Source organism: Zootoca vivipara, chromosome 15 (assembly GCF_965207765.1).
Source record: "Zootoca vivipara chromosome 15, rZooViv2.hap1.1, whole genome shotgun sequence".
Lineage (NCBI taxonomy): Eukaryota > Metazoa > Chordata > Lepidosauria > Squamata > Lacertidae > Zootoca > Zootoca vivipara.
This window is the reverse complement of record NC_142598.1, coordinates 10,003,792-10,020,880: the sequence shown is the minus strand read 5'-3', so window position 1 is coordinate 10,020,880 and position 17,089 is coordinate 10,003,792. Positions and strand designations below refer to the sequence as shown.

The 17,089-nt window shown below is 46.9% G+C and overlaps 1 protein-coding gene across 2 annotated transcripts in view; it reads right to left on the bottom strand.

Moving 5' to 3' along the window:
* Positions 1-3,352: 3,352 nt before the first annotated feature.
* ODAD3 (outer dynein arm docking complex subunit 3) overlaps positions 3,353-17,089 on the bottom strand; it is a 32,586-nt gene continuing 18,849 nt past the window's right edge. For both annotated transcript variants that reach the window (XM_035140838.3, XM_035140837.3), the window contains 9 exons: positions 15,720-15,821; positions 15,194-15,319; positions 13,988-14,110; positions 10,760-10,912; positions 7,332-7,492; positions 6,986-7,142; positions 6,231-6,386; positions 5,499-5,583; positions 3,353-4,050 (listed from right to left, as the gene is read on the bottom strand). In XM_035140838.3, coding sequence (XP_034996729.1) covers positions 3,911-4,050; positions 5,499-5,583; positions 6,231-6,386; positions 6,986-7,142; positions 7,332-7,492; positions 10,760-10,912; positions 13,988-14,110; positions 15,194-15,319; positions 15,720-15,821 — 1,203 coding nt within the window. In that variant the 3' untranslated portion in view covers positions 3,353-3,910. The remainder of the gene's footprint in view (positions 4,051-5,498; positions 5,584-6,230; positions 6,387-6,985; positions 7,143-7,331; positions 7,493-10,759; positions 10,913-13,987; positions 14,111-15,193; positions 15,320-15,719; positions 15,822-17,089) is intronic.

The window sequence follows — 17,089 nt, the reverse complement described above, 5'->3', positions numbered from 1 at the left end:
GGTGCCCGGCCGGGGACCTCTTCGTTTGAATCTTAAGGATGGAGGGGAGAATCCCAAGGGAGCCACGCAATAGAGGTTTCTTGAAAGATTCCCAAAGCGCCTCCTCTCCTCCCTCAGCATTTCTACTTACTTTTCATTTCTTAACACAAGGCTCCTCCCCTTTTTCCTAGGAAGTTTTATTAGGTCAAATAATAATAATAATAATAATAATAATAATAATAATAATAATAATAATAATAATAATAATAATAATAATATATTTACAGTATACCCCGCCCATCTGCCTGGGTTTCCCCAGCTACTCTGGGCAGCTCCCAACAGAATATTAAAAACATGATAAAACATCAAACATTAAAAACTTCCCTAAACAGGGCTGCCTTCAGATGTCTTTTAAAAGTCAGAGTTGTTTATTTCCTTGACATCTGATGGGAGGGCGTTCCACAGGGAGGGCGCCACTACCGAGAAAACCCTCTGCCTGGTTTAACTGAACTAAGGCTTTGATCTAGATAACAATAAGAACATAAAGAAAGAAAGAAAAAGGGGGGGGAGTAGAAAAAGAGAGAAATAAAGAAAAAGAGAGTGTAGAAAATAGGCCGAAAGAGACAGAAAAAATAAAATTCTGAAAGTAAATAACTTCCAGTTCTTCATTTGTCTCATATATATAAACAATATTCATTTTGTCCAATCCAATATTACACAGAACTCTAGATAGTAATTCTTAATACTTGGCAAGGTGGGAACCGTAGTTCTGCAATGCTGACTATTCCTGTGGTGGGGCTTTTGAATATTAGCTGGGATTTACAGATGTTATTGCAAGCATTTTTCACACAAACCCTGCAAAGTATCACACACACACACACACACACACACACACACACAGTAGCTGACGGGAAGAGCTGAGAGTACCAGTAGTTGCTTGTCTAAACCTATTTAGGTTGCCTGTGGCAGAGGCAAGATTTGAACCAGGGCTTCCTTGCTTACAACAGTAGTTTCTCAGCTGCTTTGCTAAACTGGCTGTCTTCAGGGAGTGTGTGCATTTGCCATTTTGGGGTGTTGGATTTAGGGCAGTGTGGGGGCTTCCGATCCCCACCCCTCACAGAATGCTGAGCTGAGTGGGCGCAAAACTGTGAAGACCCATTTGGGGGTGCCAAATTTTGGCCTCGTCAAATAACAAACGATTACCAAAGTCCACCCCGGGCATTCCCTTGTTGCCAGCTGATCTGTGTCCCCGGAAAGCAGAGAATATTTGTTTTTCACAATTCTATGCTGCCCAGGAGTGTTTCCAGGGCAGCTTCTGAATAGGCATCATGACAATAAAACTGTAATATGACAAAATGCAAACAGGAGTCGTAAAATGAGCTGAACACCTGCTGGTGGCTTAGCAACTCACCAAGGCACTTCACCTGCCTATTCCCTCCCTGCTCTTGGCCAATGGGGAACATTTGCTGTGTCCAAGAGAAGGTCAGTGAGAGTCAATAAGAAGAGCCACAACGATTTACAGCGCAATCTACTCCAAATTTGTCCCACCGAGTTCACTGGGGCTTGTAAAGAAGGCTGTGTACACATTGCTCCAGTGTGCTCCCACCACTGATGTCTGAAGTGCACATGATATTAGCCAAAATCCATAGGTACCCTGTAGTTTCTTGAGAAACCATCTTCCTTCATTCCTTCTCCCCTTCCATCCAACTTGAAAATGCAAGATGCAGTTAAGCTGAGCTGTGTTCAGTTCAGACAGCATCTGTGCATGTGCAGATGGTAGATTCCTCGAACAGGAGCTGGGGAGGAGGGTGGAATTGCAAGTCAGGTAATGTGCACCAGGTGGGCACCCCCATCTCCTCTATGGCGTGTCCAGCCACCTGCAAATGTGACTTGAAACACAGTAGAGGGGAACACCCTTGCTTTGTTTTAAGCCACTAATATGCACACAGCCCGAGTGAATATTGCAGCCTTAATGAAGAGGGGGTGGGGGGGTGGGGACATGCTACCATGGAGCAAGGCGAGTATCCCGAGTGATTGGATAAATCTGATTTGTTTTTAATGGAAGACCCAAGGGTCTTTGTAGACTGAAAGGAAGAATAGAAATCAAAATTGACCAGAGATATTTGACAGTGGAAAGGGACTCCCTCGGGAGGTTGTGGACTCTCCTTCATTTGAGGTTTTTAAGCAGAGGTTGTCTGGCCACCTGCCATGGATGCTGTACTTGAGATTCCTCCATTGCAGGGGGTTGACCGTTGGTGTCCCTTCCAACTCTACAGTTCTATGATTCTGCGAGTGCATGATTCTGCCACACAGGACAGAAACAAATACTGTACAAAGAAAATGTATATGGTATCAGTTACTGGAGCAGTTGCTGAACTGTTGCCCATGAGACCACACGACTTTATCTGAGCACACCCACTACCACCTCCTTCTGCATTTTTGTTCAGGGTGTTGCAGCCCACTCCCTCCCCCCACCTCTGCTCTATCAGAGCCTTTTCTCCCCCCCCCATGGGGAAATTCTTAGCCTTCGCAGCAGCATCCCAGCCAATCAGGGATACATAACACGGGATCTAAACAACCAAGGAAGGCTGCCTGCTCTTCTCTATTCGTTTGCAATACAAACAAACCTGGAGCAAGCCCAGTTAGGAGGAGTGCACCATGTGGATTAGAGATACGTGAGATCCCAGAATACAGTTTCTGGTCCTTTAATTCACCATTTTTCAGTGGGTGTCGTTGTCTGAAATGACAGCCACACACTGTGGATCTGGCATCACCACTGATGGTCAGACAGCAGAGAAGCTGAGGGACACCTGTCTGGCTAACATCAACCAATCAGGTTATGCTTCTTTTTAAAAAACCTGTATCCAGGAGATTTACACCAAAAAGCCAACCCTAACCCAGGTGACGCAAAGGGACCCAGGTGGCGCAGTGGGTTAAACCACTGAGCCTAGGGCTTGCTGATCAGAAGGTCGGCGGTTCGAATCCCTGCGACGGGGTGAGCTCCCGTTGCTTGGTCCCAGCTCCTGCCAACCTAGCAGTTCGAAAGCACGGCAAAGTGCAAGTAAATAAATAGGAACCGCTACAGACAGCGGGAAGGTAAACAGTTTCCTTGTGCTGCTCTGGTTTGCCAGAAGCGGCTTTGTCATGCTGGCCACATCACCTGGAAGCTATACGCCGGCTTCCTCGGCCAATAATGCGAGATGAGCGCCGCAACCCCAGAGTCGGTCACAACTGGACCTAATGGTCAGGGGTCCCTTGACCTTATGAACAGCTTAGCCTCCCAACCATCTGCTTCCTTAGCCTTTGCAATCCCAGCCTGATCTCTGTTTACAGTCCACCCCATCTCTGACAAAAGCACAGACAAGGAGGCAACTCAGCCTGAACAGGGTTTATTGCATCATACACAGCAAACACAGCACATAGGAACCCCATTCCGCAACCAGAGTGTAACCGACTCTGAGCCCCAACCTCCATCCAGATATACCAGGGGGGGTGATTGTGGCTGGAGCAAGGGGGGAAATCAGTCAAACTAAGGGCACGGTGGGGAATATCTCTGCTCAGGGTTGAGAGATTCTGGAAAAAAGAGTCTGAATTAGCTGGGAGGTGGGCTAGGTGCATCCTTCCTGACAAACACCAGGGCCAAGCCACCCCACCCCACCCCACCCATGGAAGACCCCCATGCTTTTCACACAGGTGAGAGCTGAAAGGCAGGGAGAGCAGGAGCTACGCACTGGCTGCAGCTCACTGTAGGTCCCTGCCTGCTCTCTTCCGGCATGGGAAACAGATCCACAAAGCGGTCATGTTTCTCCTTTCCTGGGGCCTGCAGACTTGGCGGGAGTGAAGTGTGGGACTGGCTCAGTGGCTGGGAGGCACCTTTAATAGCCAAGGACTCTGGAGCACTGCAGGACCAGGGGACGTTATGGGGTGGGGGCTACATAGGATGCAGCTTCCCATCCTTCTTTCTGTAGCGGGTGCGGCGTTTGGTCTTCGATTCTATTATCTGCTGGGACTGGCGCTTCAGGGCTGCACGGGTCACCACATCCGCATCATCCTCTCCGCTCTCCTCCTCATCTGCAAAGAGACCAAAGAGTTTGTGGCAACACGAGAACGGGTCTCCCCTGCAGTGGCTCCCCGTCTGTGGAATGCTCTCCCCAGGGAAGTTCACCTGGCGCCTTCATTAGACACCTTTAGGCACCAGGCGAAAACATTCCTTTTTAACCAGGTGGTTGATTTGATTGACATCCTATGACCTTGTGGTTGGTGTGTGTGTTTTTTTGGGGGGGTATTGTTTTTATTTTGAGTATATATTTTGTGGTTTTCTATTTTGTTTTTGTTTTGTGAACCTCCCTGAGACCTCCGGGTATAGGGCGGTATATAAATTCAAATCAAATCAAAAGTTTATTGTGAGAACTAAGCCTTTACACAAATATCTACGTGATAATGTTAACATTTATTGCATGTAGCCTTAACAATAACATCAGCCCATAAAATAAAAATAAAATACAATAAAAACAAATTATGAAGACGATAGGGGAATCTTTTCCTTGTCAGCCAAAAATCTTTCCCTAGCTTTCATGGCCTTCATGACAACCAGTATATAAATTCAATAAATAAAATCATCATCATCATCATCATCATCATGCAGGAGGCCACAAGGCTAAGGCTCCTGCACTATGACATGGGACTAGCATCATAACCAAGTCCACAGCCACGGAGAAAGGCTGCCCCTCAACAAAGCCCATAGCCCAAAGGCCAAGAAAGCTAAGTTGTCTATACCTGTGATATCACAAAGGGTGTGCCAATGCCCCATAGCCATGTGTTCAAGGCCAATGATGTCATAGGCAGAGAAGACCTGTGCTACACAGCTGCCACCTACACAGAACCTGTAACTTAAAACTACCAAAGAGCCCGGTGTGCTACGACAGGGGCTGCGTGAACTCTGTGCAATGAAGGAGAGAAATTCTGTGCCCAGGTAGTCCAAATTCCAGATTTTTTTAAAAAAATCTGTAAAGTATGCAAACATGCATATTTACTCTGGTTTTGTGTAACGTCCAGCATTTTGTAAAATACATTATCATTTTGCTCATCTCCCCTCTCCGCTGAAAATCCCATTAAGCCATTTATCCGGTTTCAGAAATTTTAGCAGGCATTAAAACTGACCTGCACACCCACAAGTTACAAATTCTCTTTTCAAAACAACTTTTTTAAAAAATCCAGGAAGCTGAATTCTATGCCCACAAACACATTCTATGCTCCCATGAAATTGTGGCACGGCTAACACGACAAACAGTCCACAGCCACAGTCCACTAAGCTTCTTGTGCATTGCTTTGCATTGTACCCACCTGCAGAAGTTAGCCCGGTACATGGAACCCAAAACTATCAGCTATAGAAGCTACAGAGCACAGAAGTAGACAGGAGTCAACAGAATTTGCCTTCAGGGAAGGCTCTTGCTGTGCAATGTAGCTTTCATCCAATGGCCATGTTTTAGAAAACTTGGATACCTGTTGCTGAGACTCACCATAATACATGTCTGGCTTCTGTGAGGTGGGTAGTTTGACCCTCGTATTGTAGGTAGGCAGCCTTCTCTCAAGTTTAGAATGGAACTGCAACAACACAGGATAGAGGTTAGACTGGGACCATGGGAAATAAGGAGGGGCAACTCATTTCCTTGTGTATTAGGGCAAAGCCCAGCAGACCTCGTAGCCCAGCAATTCTGGCCTGACTTGAAATGTATTGTCTTTGCCTAAGTGTCACCTGATCGGGTCGGGGATTAAATAGAAGAATCTTAATAACTGGAATGCAGCCATAATGGCTGAGCAATTTATGTTCTCAGAATTCAGAACCTAGCAGAGTTTGAAAATGGAGGGCTAAAGAGAAGTGCAAAGAGTTTGGAGCCAGTCTGAATTTAGGCAGGGCAAGGATAGAGCAGAGCGTGCTCAGCTGAAATAGGATTGTGCCTGGGAAGCACAAGTTGCTCCCTTTGGAGAACCGAGGCAGAATTAGCAACTGCACTGACTGCTTTAGGTGTCTGCTCCCCAAATGCTCTGCTTGCATATTCGGAAATAAAGCAAATAGAAAAACAACAACACAGGTCTCCGTGCCCTCTTATCCCAAAGGAAGCTAAACCCCATAATTCCATGTGGATTATCACTTGCCTGGTGAATTGGGAAATATGTCATTGTGAAGAATCCCAACAAAGGTGACTGAGAAGACAAACTAGTCTGGCCCTCTCAACCTTATCTGAACCCACCTCTATGTCTTCAATTCTCTGGAGAAGTTCCTTCTTGTCTCGATCCTTGAGAGAATCCATAAGGAACAGCAGCTTCTCCTCTGTCTGGGCCAGGAGGTCAAGGACATAATCACTGGCTTTCTCGTTCAGTTTGGTAGAAGCAAAGCGGCTATCTTCCTAGGGAGAAGAAGAGATGTTCACTAGCTTCTGCCCAACAGAGCACAGCAGGGAAACCTATGGACTTGCTGGAACAGCTACTTGATCAGGGCCACACAGGGAGAGAACAAGGGCAAAATCCAGTTACCCTACTATAAGCATATCTTTGAGTGAGGTGAACAGAACCCAGGAGTTCTGCCTCACAGCTCCTGCTGTAACCATTAGCCCCTGCTTTCTTCCTCCAAAACTTCTGTTCCTCTCCTTCTCAGTGGAGAGCCTCAATAAAAAAGTTAAAAAATTTAACTCTGTGCCGCCCTATATTATAATTATGACTGTAAGAAACACTTGCCAAATATTGCTTTCCGGCGGGTCAGTGCTATGTATTGGCGGCCGCCAGGCTCGTTTGCACTGAGCTTTGGGAAAGAGGAGGAGAAATATTGCTTTCTGGCGGGGCAGTGTTTTATATTGGCGGCCGCCAGGCACGTGACAATGCAAATCGCCCTTCCAGTCGCCGCACGTCGCGGCACACCAGCCAGCGTCTCGCGGCACACTAGTGTGCCACGGAACAGTGGTTGAGAAACGCTGCCGTAGAGCCAGGACATGCTCAGCTGTGCACTCACCAGCTTGATGTGCTGCACTTTGGAGGCCAAATGCTCCACTCCAGTTTTGGCATTGAGCAGAACCTTGTTCACCTTGGACAGCTCTTCCCGGGTTGCATCACGCCTCTTCTCTTCTTTTTGCAGGTGCGCACGTAACTCCTTCATGAGGTTCTGGGCCCTGGGGGTGGGAGAGGGGGTGGGGTGGTTCACAGAAGAGAACCCTTGAGTCCCCCAGCTCCTAACCCTCATGTGCTCCTACAAAGTGGGTGGGGCGGGAAGCAAAGACGGGCACACTCTCTGCATGGCAGATCGCCAACATGTGCTCTTGCCTGTAAGCTAAGTGATACAACTGGAGGAACCAACTTACCCCACCTTCCGTGCCTCTCCCGAGTACTTGGTGTGCTCAAGTTCACGTTGCAATACATCCCTCTCCTCTTTTAGTCGGACCAGGGACTCTTCATTCACATTCTTCATTTCCTCCAGGTGCCTGAAGGTTTCTTCTTGAGCCGCGAAGCAGGCCATAACGTCCTGTCAAGATTTCATAGGGATGAATGGAAATATCAGAGCTGTATCTATCTGGCCCCTGCCCGCTCGGCATGCAAATATGAGGCAGATGGGGAGCGATAGGATCCACCACAGCTCTGAGGCAACCCTGCAGATCTTATTGGTCATGTCTGGCCCTTTTGTCTCCTACAGTACAGTGGTACCTCCAGTTACGAACTTAATTTGTTCTGGAGGTCCGTTTGTAACCGGAAACCATTCTTATCCTGAAGCGTGCTTTCACGAATGGGGCCTCCCGCTGCACGTGCGCTTCTAGCACGCGATTTCTGCTCGCACCCCAGGGCAAAGTTCACTTCCGGGAGCAGCTACTTCTGGGTTAGCGGAGCTCGTAACCCAAAGAGTTCACAAGGAGGACGGTTCGCAACCAGAGGTATCACTGTACATATCAAAAGGAGTCTCAATAGGGAAACCACTGTTGCCAGCAAAGTCTCCTGTCTCTGCTGGAGCCAACTGCTGGTATCCAAGCTCCCAAAAAGATGAATTCTTACCGTTCAAGCAGACCAAGTTAAGGGGAGAGCAACCAGCAGCACAGGGGCATGAGACAAGACAATGCAAACTTAGTACAAAGAAGCTGGACCTGCCAGCACACCATCAAAGTGTGGCCATCTCAGAATGGGGTATCCCTCTGGCTTAGAAGTTAAGAGAAGCACAGAGAAGTCTGGAGCACAGAGAAGTCTTGCAAAAGACAGTTGTCCCAGTTCTAGAACCAACCTGAAGCTTTCCTGTCTAGTTTGGGTGCCTTTGTGATCCTCGCTAGATCAAATGGATTTGCAATGGGTCCAAAAGGCAGCTTGAGAGCAAATGCAAATGCTCTGTGTCATTCATGGGACAGTCATGCTTACAGGCAAGTGCTGCTTACAGGACAAGACACAGCTCTGAAATTTCAGGCATGGAGGAAGCGGGTCAAAATTTTCCAGCTGGGTGGGCAGATTTTGTGGAAGGAAGGCTGGAGGTGGATATGGGAAAAGGTGGAAGTGGGATGATTATGTAAAGATTAATTTTAATGGTTGGATATGTATGGTTTGAACTGGGTACGATAAATGGAATTCATTAAACTGCCCTGAGGATTCGGCTTTAGAAGTAGGGGGGATTGTTTTTAAATTTAAAAGGAAAAAAAACCAAAAATAAGATAGATTATTTATGATTCAAAATATATTGCATTCCTGATAAAAAATAATAAGTTAAGAGAAGAAGTATGATATATAATTATGATGAATTAGATTTTAATTAAGGTGAGGATTTGGAATGAATAGAAATTGATTAAACAAATATATAATCATATGTATAAGGTAGTAAAATTGGGAATATGTAAATGGATATATGACGTATGAAAATAATTATGAAAACTGCTGTAAGGATAATTAATAGGGAACCCAGAAGGGGAGGGAACAGGGGAAGTCTAAAGATTTATGGTAATGGTTAGAATTAAGAGATTTTTCTTTTTTGTGTGTATTTTTCTTTTTTCTTTTTCTTTTTTAATTTTTCTTTTTTGTTTTTTTATGCTATTTCTTTTTTCTTGTTATTAATGGAAAATGAATAAAAATTACTTTTAAAAAAACAACAACAAAATTTTCCAGATGGAGCAGACAACAGGAGGGGCATCCAATGATTTTCATCAACATGCCAGGCTTTATGGGCTCAATTAATCCAGCCCTGCCACAAGCACATCCTCTCCAATGCCTCAGCTTTACTGGAAAAGATCCAGATTCCATGTCCTTGGCCTTTTGCCCCCCAGGAACCTGCAGCACAAGTGCCTCTAAACTACGTCAGTGGGTGGCTGTCTGCAGGTCTGGCTCCTGCCAAAAAGCAACAATTGATTGTGCATAGATAGCTTGGCTGCAAGCCTGAGCCTCCTACGGGCACAGCAGCATTCCTGTTGGGTTCACAGTGTGGAAGACCTGAATGGGGATGGACATCCGGTTTTCCTAGAAATGCTTCCCCCCCCCTCTTTTTTTAACCAGGGCGTCTTTGGAATATTTAAGTAGAGGCCAAGGTCATGAGAAAAATCAACTAAGGGCAAGGAATAAATTTATGAATGGAATTTGCCCAGAATGGCATAAGAGCACAGCCTGCGATAACTAAGGATAACTAAGTTTTGATTGGCTGGCAGCAGCTGGTACATGGAGAGCAGAGAATGTTTTGCCGTCACACATGAATAACTAGTGCCCCGAGCAACAATTGGACTTGTGGCGTCAACTGCATATCAGCAGGGAACAGTCATGGGATGTGCTGGAGCTGCTGCGAAATGGGGGCGAGAAAAGATGCAGATCAATTCTGAGTTTTATTATTTGGTCCTCTGCCTGAAAGAAGGGAGAGTAGTAGCCAGGAAGCTGTTCTTCCAATCTGAGAAGGGCGGCTAAATTCACTTCTGTTTGCAGTTCGTCTGGGGGCAACAAAATTAACAGCGTCACCCCCCCACCCCCCAGGAACTCCTTCTTTTTGAAAGAAAATTAAGCAGTAATTGCACGGTGGCGTGTCCTGCACTTGCTTTGTTTCTGCTTCATTGGACAAGCTAGAGGTTGAATTTGGGCTACTTTGCAAATTAAATTTGGGTTACTTTGCAAATTAAAGGTAAAGGCAAAGGGACCCCTGACCATTAGGTCCAGTCGTGACCGACTCTGGGGTTGCGCGCTCATCTCGCATTATTGGCCGAGGGAGCCGGCGTATAGCTTCCAGGTCATGTGGCCAGCATGACAAAGCCGCTTCTGGCAAACCAGAGCAGCACATGGAAACGCCGTTTACCTTCCCGCTGTAGCGGTCCCTATTTATCTACTTGCATTTTGACGTGCTTTCGAACTGCTAGGTTGGCAGGAGCTGGGACCAAGCAACGGGAGCTCACCCCATCACAGGGATTCGAACCGCCAACCTTCTGATCAGCAAGCCCTGGGCTCAGTGGTTTAACCACAGCGACCCCACCGCCTCACAACAAGCTGCCTATTTCTCGTTCTGAATCTTGGGGTGCAAACCCTGACAGTGTCGGAACACTGGCTGGGCTTCCTGAATACGTTGCCAGTGAATGTGAGGCAGGTCAAACACATTTAGAGCAGCCTCAGGTCCGACCTGATCCGCACCAAAACAACTAATGCTGTTGACTGGATTAATCTCAGACTGGGGAGCTAGAAATAATAAGCATCTTAAGTCTTGAAAGGGACTGGGAGGGTGGCTGATCTAATGTTGCCCTCTCTCAGCTAAGGAAGGAGTCTGGGAGGAGGCAGCAGCGGGCAAAGTTCTTACATTTGCATTTGTGACGCCAGTGGCTACTCGGATCTTCTCAAAGGCCTCTGCTGCAGTGAACATGGCTTGTTTGCTTTTCAGGATAGTTGCTTTCTTGGCCTGGGGCTCCTTGAGTACGTCCTCACTTCCAAATGGCAAACGATCCTTCTGAGACTGCTTGAAACAAATAGAGTGCATGCATGTGGACAAGGTACAGTACACGTAGCCCAACAAACAATCCCAAAATGGCTTCTGTTATGCTAAGGCCTTGCCAGTTGATTGTTGATTTGCTTTTAATTCCTCTCCTGCCTCATTTTATTGTATGCTGAACTGACTAGATTTCTTTCTATCCCCCCCCCATTTCCCCTTCTTTTTTCCCTTTGTTTGTTTGTTTATACTTTTCAAGTTTATACATTTCACTAATTTTACAATCATTTTGACATTTCAAAACTTGACTTCCTTCCCCCTCTTTCTGCGGTTCCTTAAATTTGTTTTCAATATCTTAATTTTGATAAGATATTGTTTTCAATATCTTAATTTTGTTTTCAATATCTTCTGCATATCCAAATTAACTTAATTTTCTCATTTACTCATCTTCTTTAAATATAAAGGTAAAGGGACCCCTGACCATTAGGTCCAGTCATGGACGACTCTGGGGTTGTGGCGCTCATCTCGCTCTAAAGGCCGAGGGAGCCGGTGTACAGCTTCTGGCGAAGCAGAGCAGCACACGGAAACGCCGTTTACCTTCCTGCTGGAGTGGTACCTATTTATCTACTTGCACTTTGATGTACTTTCAAACTGTTAGGTTGGCAGGAGCAGGGATTGAGCAACAGGAACTCACCCCGTCGCGGGGATTCGAACTGCCGACCTTCAGGTTATTACAATAATCCTGCCAATGTTTTCATCTGTTTAATGATTTGCCCTCCTTTACTGCCTCTCCCCTTTACAATTGTGTCAAGGCCCTGGACAGCTGGTGGCGACCAGAAGACCTTTGATCACCTTCCCTGGAGGATAAATGAGATCACCCAGCCAATGAGATGTTAAATAAAAAAGGGCCCGAGAACTCCCTTGGAACGCAGTCCAGGTGGCAGTATGTGAAAGGGCCTCTGGGTAATCAAGGCACACATCTTCAAGATAATCTTATCCTGCTCTTTCCCCTGGCAGGATCTTCTAAATCAGGGGTGGCCAACTTCCAAGAGACTGCGATCTACTCACAGAGTTAAAAACTGGCAGTGATCTACCCCCTTTGGGGGGTTCAGGTCAAAGTTGTTGGGGTGTTTTTAGGCAGGAAAGCCCTGTTTTTGGGGTTCACGTAAAAGTTGTTGAGCTTCTTTAGGAAGGAGGAAAGCGACATTAAGCTTTTTTTTAGGAAGGAAAGCCCTGGTTTTGGTGGTTCAGGTCATTTTAGGGGTACAGGACAAAGGTGTTGAGTTTTTTTAGGGGAGACAAAGTTTTTTAGCTTCTTGGGGGGGGGGGAGCCACTGATCTACCGGTGATCTATCACAGACGTCCAGTGATCTACTGGTAGATCACGATCTACCTGTTGGACATGCCTGTTCTAAATCACTGGTCACATCCACATTAGCCCACCCTCAGATTAGTCAGGACACCCTGATTAAAGCCTTTCATAAGAGGGAATAAACAAAGCAGCCACACTTCATAAAGGAGGATATTATTGCTCAGCTGCTACATAAACTAATTATTTCTTAACTGGATGCAGAGATCAACCGGGTGCTCAGAAAAATCACCCACGGAGCCTCTTCGCAAGAAACTTTTTTTATTTATTTAACTATCATCAGCCCCAGCCAGCATGGGACGATACAAATTGTAATACAGTAACATCTGGCAAGCCACAAAGTTCACCAGTCCTGGGTTAAAATCCCTTTTGTTATTGTCCTGTTAAAGCTAAATAGGACTGATGTCAGATTTTTTAAATTTTGCTATAGAATCCCACTGACAGTTCACAGACAGTGTTATGATTTCTGTATTTTCACACAGATGCAGCAAAACCACAGAATTGGCTAGCGGGGGCAGATTTATAGTAATAAGACCTAACTCCTCTTTTCCCGTTAGGTAAAGGTAAAGGGACCCCTGACCATTAGGTCCAGTCGTGACCGACTCTGAGGTTGCGGCGCTCATCTCACGTTATTGGCCAAGGGAGCCGGCGTACAGCTTCCAGTTCATGTGGCCAGCATGACAAAGCCGCTTCTGGCGAACCAGAGCAGCACATGGAAACGCCATGTAGGTACCTATTTATCTACTTGCACTTTTGACGTGCTTTCGAACTGTTAGGTTGGCAGGAGCTGGGACCAAGCAACGGGAGCTCACCCCGTCACGGGGATTCGAACCGCCGACCTTCTGATCAGCAAGCCCTAGGCCAGGCATCCCCAAACTGCAGCCCTCCAGATGTTTTGGCCTACAACTCCCAAGATCCCTAGCTAAGAGGACCAGTTGTCAGGGATGATGGGAATTGTAGTCCAAAACATCTGGAAGTTTGGGGGTGCCTGTCCTAGGCTCAGTGGTTTAACCCACAGCGCCACCCGCGTTTTTCTCGTTACAGAAGATTTAAAGCACATTCAGGCCTGTTCAGAGTCAGAGAGTGGCTGCTTGCCCATTTCAGACATTTGTGATCTTTAGTCCACTTCTGAGATTTACGGTAAGTTCTTGCTGTTAGCACCAGGAAAAGCAGAAGCTATCTGTAAGGGGCAAAACGTACAGAGAGCCCCCTCCCATCCTGAGGAGCAGCTCCTCCACCAGCAGTAGTGCCAGCGGGGAGGGGAAAGTCAAGTGAGGAAAGAGGAAGGAGGAGACGGGGCTCTGGCAGCATAGGAGAGCCCCTGCTGCACGTGGGAGAGGAAGAGAGCGAGGTGGAAAAGGGGGAGAAGGAAAACAGGGAAAGGAGGCCCTTTTTGCCTCCGGTTCCGGAAATACGCAGGAGAAAACGCAGAAGGCGATTTGGCGTGCCCAGACTCTTATGCTGGAAGAAAACGCGGAGCGCACCATTCCAGGGTTCTGGTTCGGACTAGACAGATGTATCCTGTATAGCTCTAACACTGTAAATAGACTGCACATAATAAAAGCATGAAAAGGCCAGAACGTGCAGCGTCGTTACTCTAGAGTAGTCGCAACGCACACCCTGTGACACTATCTGACAGGCAAAATATCATTTTGGCCAATAGTCAGTCTAAAGATGGGACAGACCTGGGGAGTGTCAGTCACGTAATGGAGAGAAGAAAAATCCTACAGTACCCGCCTGTCTGTACGCTCATTCTGCGCTCTCTTTTCCTCAGTCAGCTTCTTCAGATCCTTCATCTTCTTATCACGAACTTTCCGTTCTCGGTAGATGACATCTTCTTGGTTCAGGAGCTCTGCCTGCATTTTGGCGGGAAGAGAAGGTGAGCTACTGTCCTGTCCTTGTAATCTCTAAATAGGATGCCCTGTGAACATCTCTGCACCTCTTAGGCCTGTTTTTGGACAGACCAATACACCCACTGACGTGGTAATCTTGGGGAGCTCTGGATTGTGATGTTCCCTGAGGACCACTTCCTGGTGCTCTCTCCTAACCTACTCAACACTAGATCATAATTAGAGTTGTGTGGTTAATCCAATGGCACCCGACTCTTATTTTATTTGTTTTAAATAAGAGTTCTAGGCTAATATGTTTGCTTAAAAAGCCTTAAAAGTCTCCAGAACAAACCCCAAGTTACTTGAAAGTATGACTCTTAAGATCGGAATAAAATATGTGAAATGAAGAATATGTGTGAAATAAAATTAATTATAACTGCAAACATGCAGCCCCTAGTGAGAATCTCCTTACAGTGGGAGGTCTTGTATTATTTAATTATTATACTGGTTCAACATGCATATACAACCATACCTTGCTTCTTGAACGCCTTGTGACTCAAACGTTTTGGCTCCCGATTGCTGCAAATCCGGAAGTGTTCCGGTTTGCAAACTTTTCTTGAAAGCTGAACATCTGACGTGGCTTCCGATTGAGTGCAGGAAGCTCCTGCAGCCAATCAGAAGCCGTGCCGTGGTTTTTGAATGGTTTGGGGAGTCAAACGGACTACTGAAACAGGTTCTGTTCAAGAACCAAGGTACGCAGGGCCGGCTCTAGGTAGACCCCCGGTGACGCAGGGCACCACGTCGCCGGCCCGCCAGGAGGGCGCCGCAAGCTGCGCCCGCCCGGTCTGCCGGTTCGACAACCGCGCTGTGCTTGCCCGTCCGCCGCGGCGCAGCGCAGCAGCGCCTGTGGCAGCCACGCTGCGCGCTGCGCCCGCCCGCCCACCGCGCTGGGAAACGGGGCGGGGGGGTGCCAGAGGGATCCGTCGCTCCACGGCGCCAGGGGCGCTTAAGACGGCCCTGAAGGTACGACTGTATTGCTCCTCACCACACAGTAGCCACAAACCATAACTGCTACTTCATCCTGTATCCAACACTGTGCTGACTCCCTACCCTGGTTGTATCACGAGCAAGTTGGGCTTCCGTGTGCACGCTCTCCAGGTCCTTAAGCTCATTGCGCAGGCGTAAGATCTCAGCTTCCATGGCATCCAGCTTGTTCTGGAAGTGCAGGCTCTGCTCCTAGAAAAGGGATGAAGCATTCCAGGGTGGTTGTGGAGCAAACAGCCTTGATGCCGCATTAATCTTTGCAGAACACAAATCATTGAAGACACATAACTCCCTCAGTGGCTCCTAACCCACTTAACTCAGCGCAAATAGGACCTGGGAGATCAGGGTTCAAATCCCCACTCAGCCACGAAGCTTACTTTGTGACCGTGGGCAAGTACAGTCTATCTAACCTACCTACCTACCTGTCCTTTGGATGGGCAGGAGGCAAATGTGCAGGTGGATGGATTGCATAAGAAGCTCTGGTCCACCCATACCTGCCATTTAGCCCCCCGGAACATTACTGATGAAGAAACTTGGTTCTTGGGCTGGAAAAGGTTCCCCACCCCTATCTTAGAATGTGTCTGTGTCTCACCTGCATGTGCGATTTTAACTTCTGGTACATGCCGGTGATGCGTTGGGCCTCATCAGTCTTGAATCGGGCCTTTTCCAGTCGGTTCTCCAGCGTCCGCAGTGTCTGGATATAAAGAACAGCAACCTGAGCTAGCAGCCAGTAGGGATGAAGAGTCTCCAAAACCCCATCTAGTTCAAAGATGTCCTTTCCCCAAATTACAGCTTCAGGGATGCAGGCAACTTCCAGGGTGTATAGTTTAATCCAGGCATCCCCAAACTGCGGCCCTCCAGATGTTTTGGCCTACAACTCCCATGATCCCTAGCTAACAGGACCAGCGGTCGGGGAAGATGGGAATTGTAGTCCAAAACATCTGGAGGGCCGAAGTTTGGGGGTGCCTGGTCTAATCTTTCCATTCCCACGCCCTTCAGATTGCACACGGTAGACTGACAACCATCCTACGTGCTTTATGAGTCAGTGGAATTTTTTTTTACAATGACGTCATTGACTTGTAGGGAATCTTCAAGGTGAGCAAACATGGTGATTGCTCCATGGTGACATAACAAGGGGAAAAATGGACCTGGCACATTGCCAGCTTGGAAGGGAAAACAAAATGCTGGTATAGTTCAGCCAGCAAGTGGAGCATAGTCCCCAGCACAAGACCTCAGGATCTGGCAGGATGGGTGGTGGGTGAGAAAAGCCATGTTTGGCATGTGGGGGTCTTCTCCTCTAATAACATTCATGCACAGACAGGATCGAGGGAACAAGAACTTGGTTGAATACGACCACCACCATCCTACTTCCTGTACTCAAACAAGTTTTATTTAAGTAATCGGAATACGTTAGAAACCCCCAATTTCTGAGGCAAGATCCAAGAATCTCTTCTGCTTGTTATACAAGTGGTAGATATTGCAAATTTGGGTGATACCTTTATTCAGATTCCTGTGATCGGCTGGTTGCAACTGTTTGTTTTTCAATTGGTTTAGCTACAGTCAGTGCTTTTTCTGGGGGGATGCAGGGGGACGCATACCCTAAAATATTTTGTGAATCTTTGTACTTTTGTCCCCATTTACTGTATTTATTTTTCCTGATGCAAACTATTAAAATGGTGATTTTATTGAGTCAAAATGAGAGTACGCCTAAACATTTTTAAACAAACAAAGCACTGGGTACAGTAGGTGCTAAGCCAGGCATCCCCAAACTGCGGCCCTCCAGATGTTTTGGCCTACAACTCCCATGATCCCTAGCTAACAGGACCAGTGGTCAGGGATGATGGGAATTGTAGTCCAAAACATCTGGAGGGCCGAAGTTTGGGGATGCCTGTGCTAAGCATTAGGTTTTGTATAACTGGATGTGCAAAACAGTGCTTGAATCTCTCTCTTAGAAAAATAATG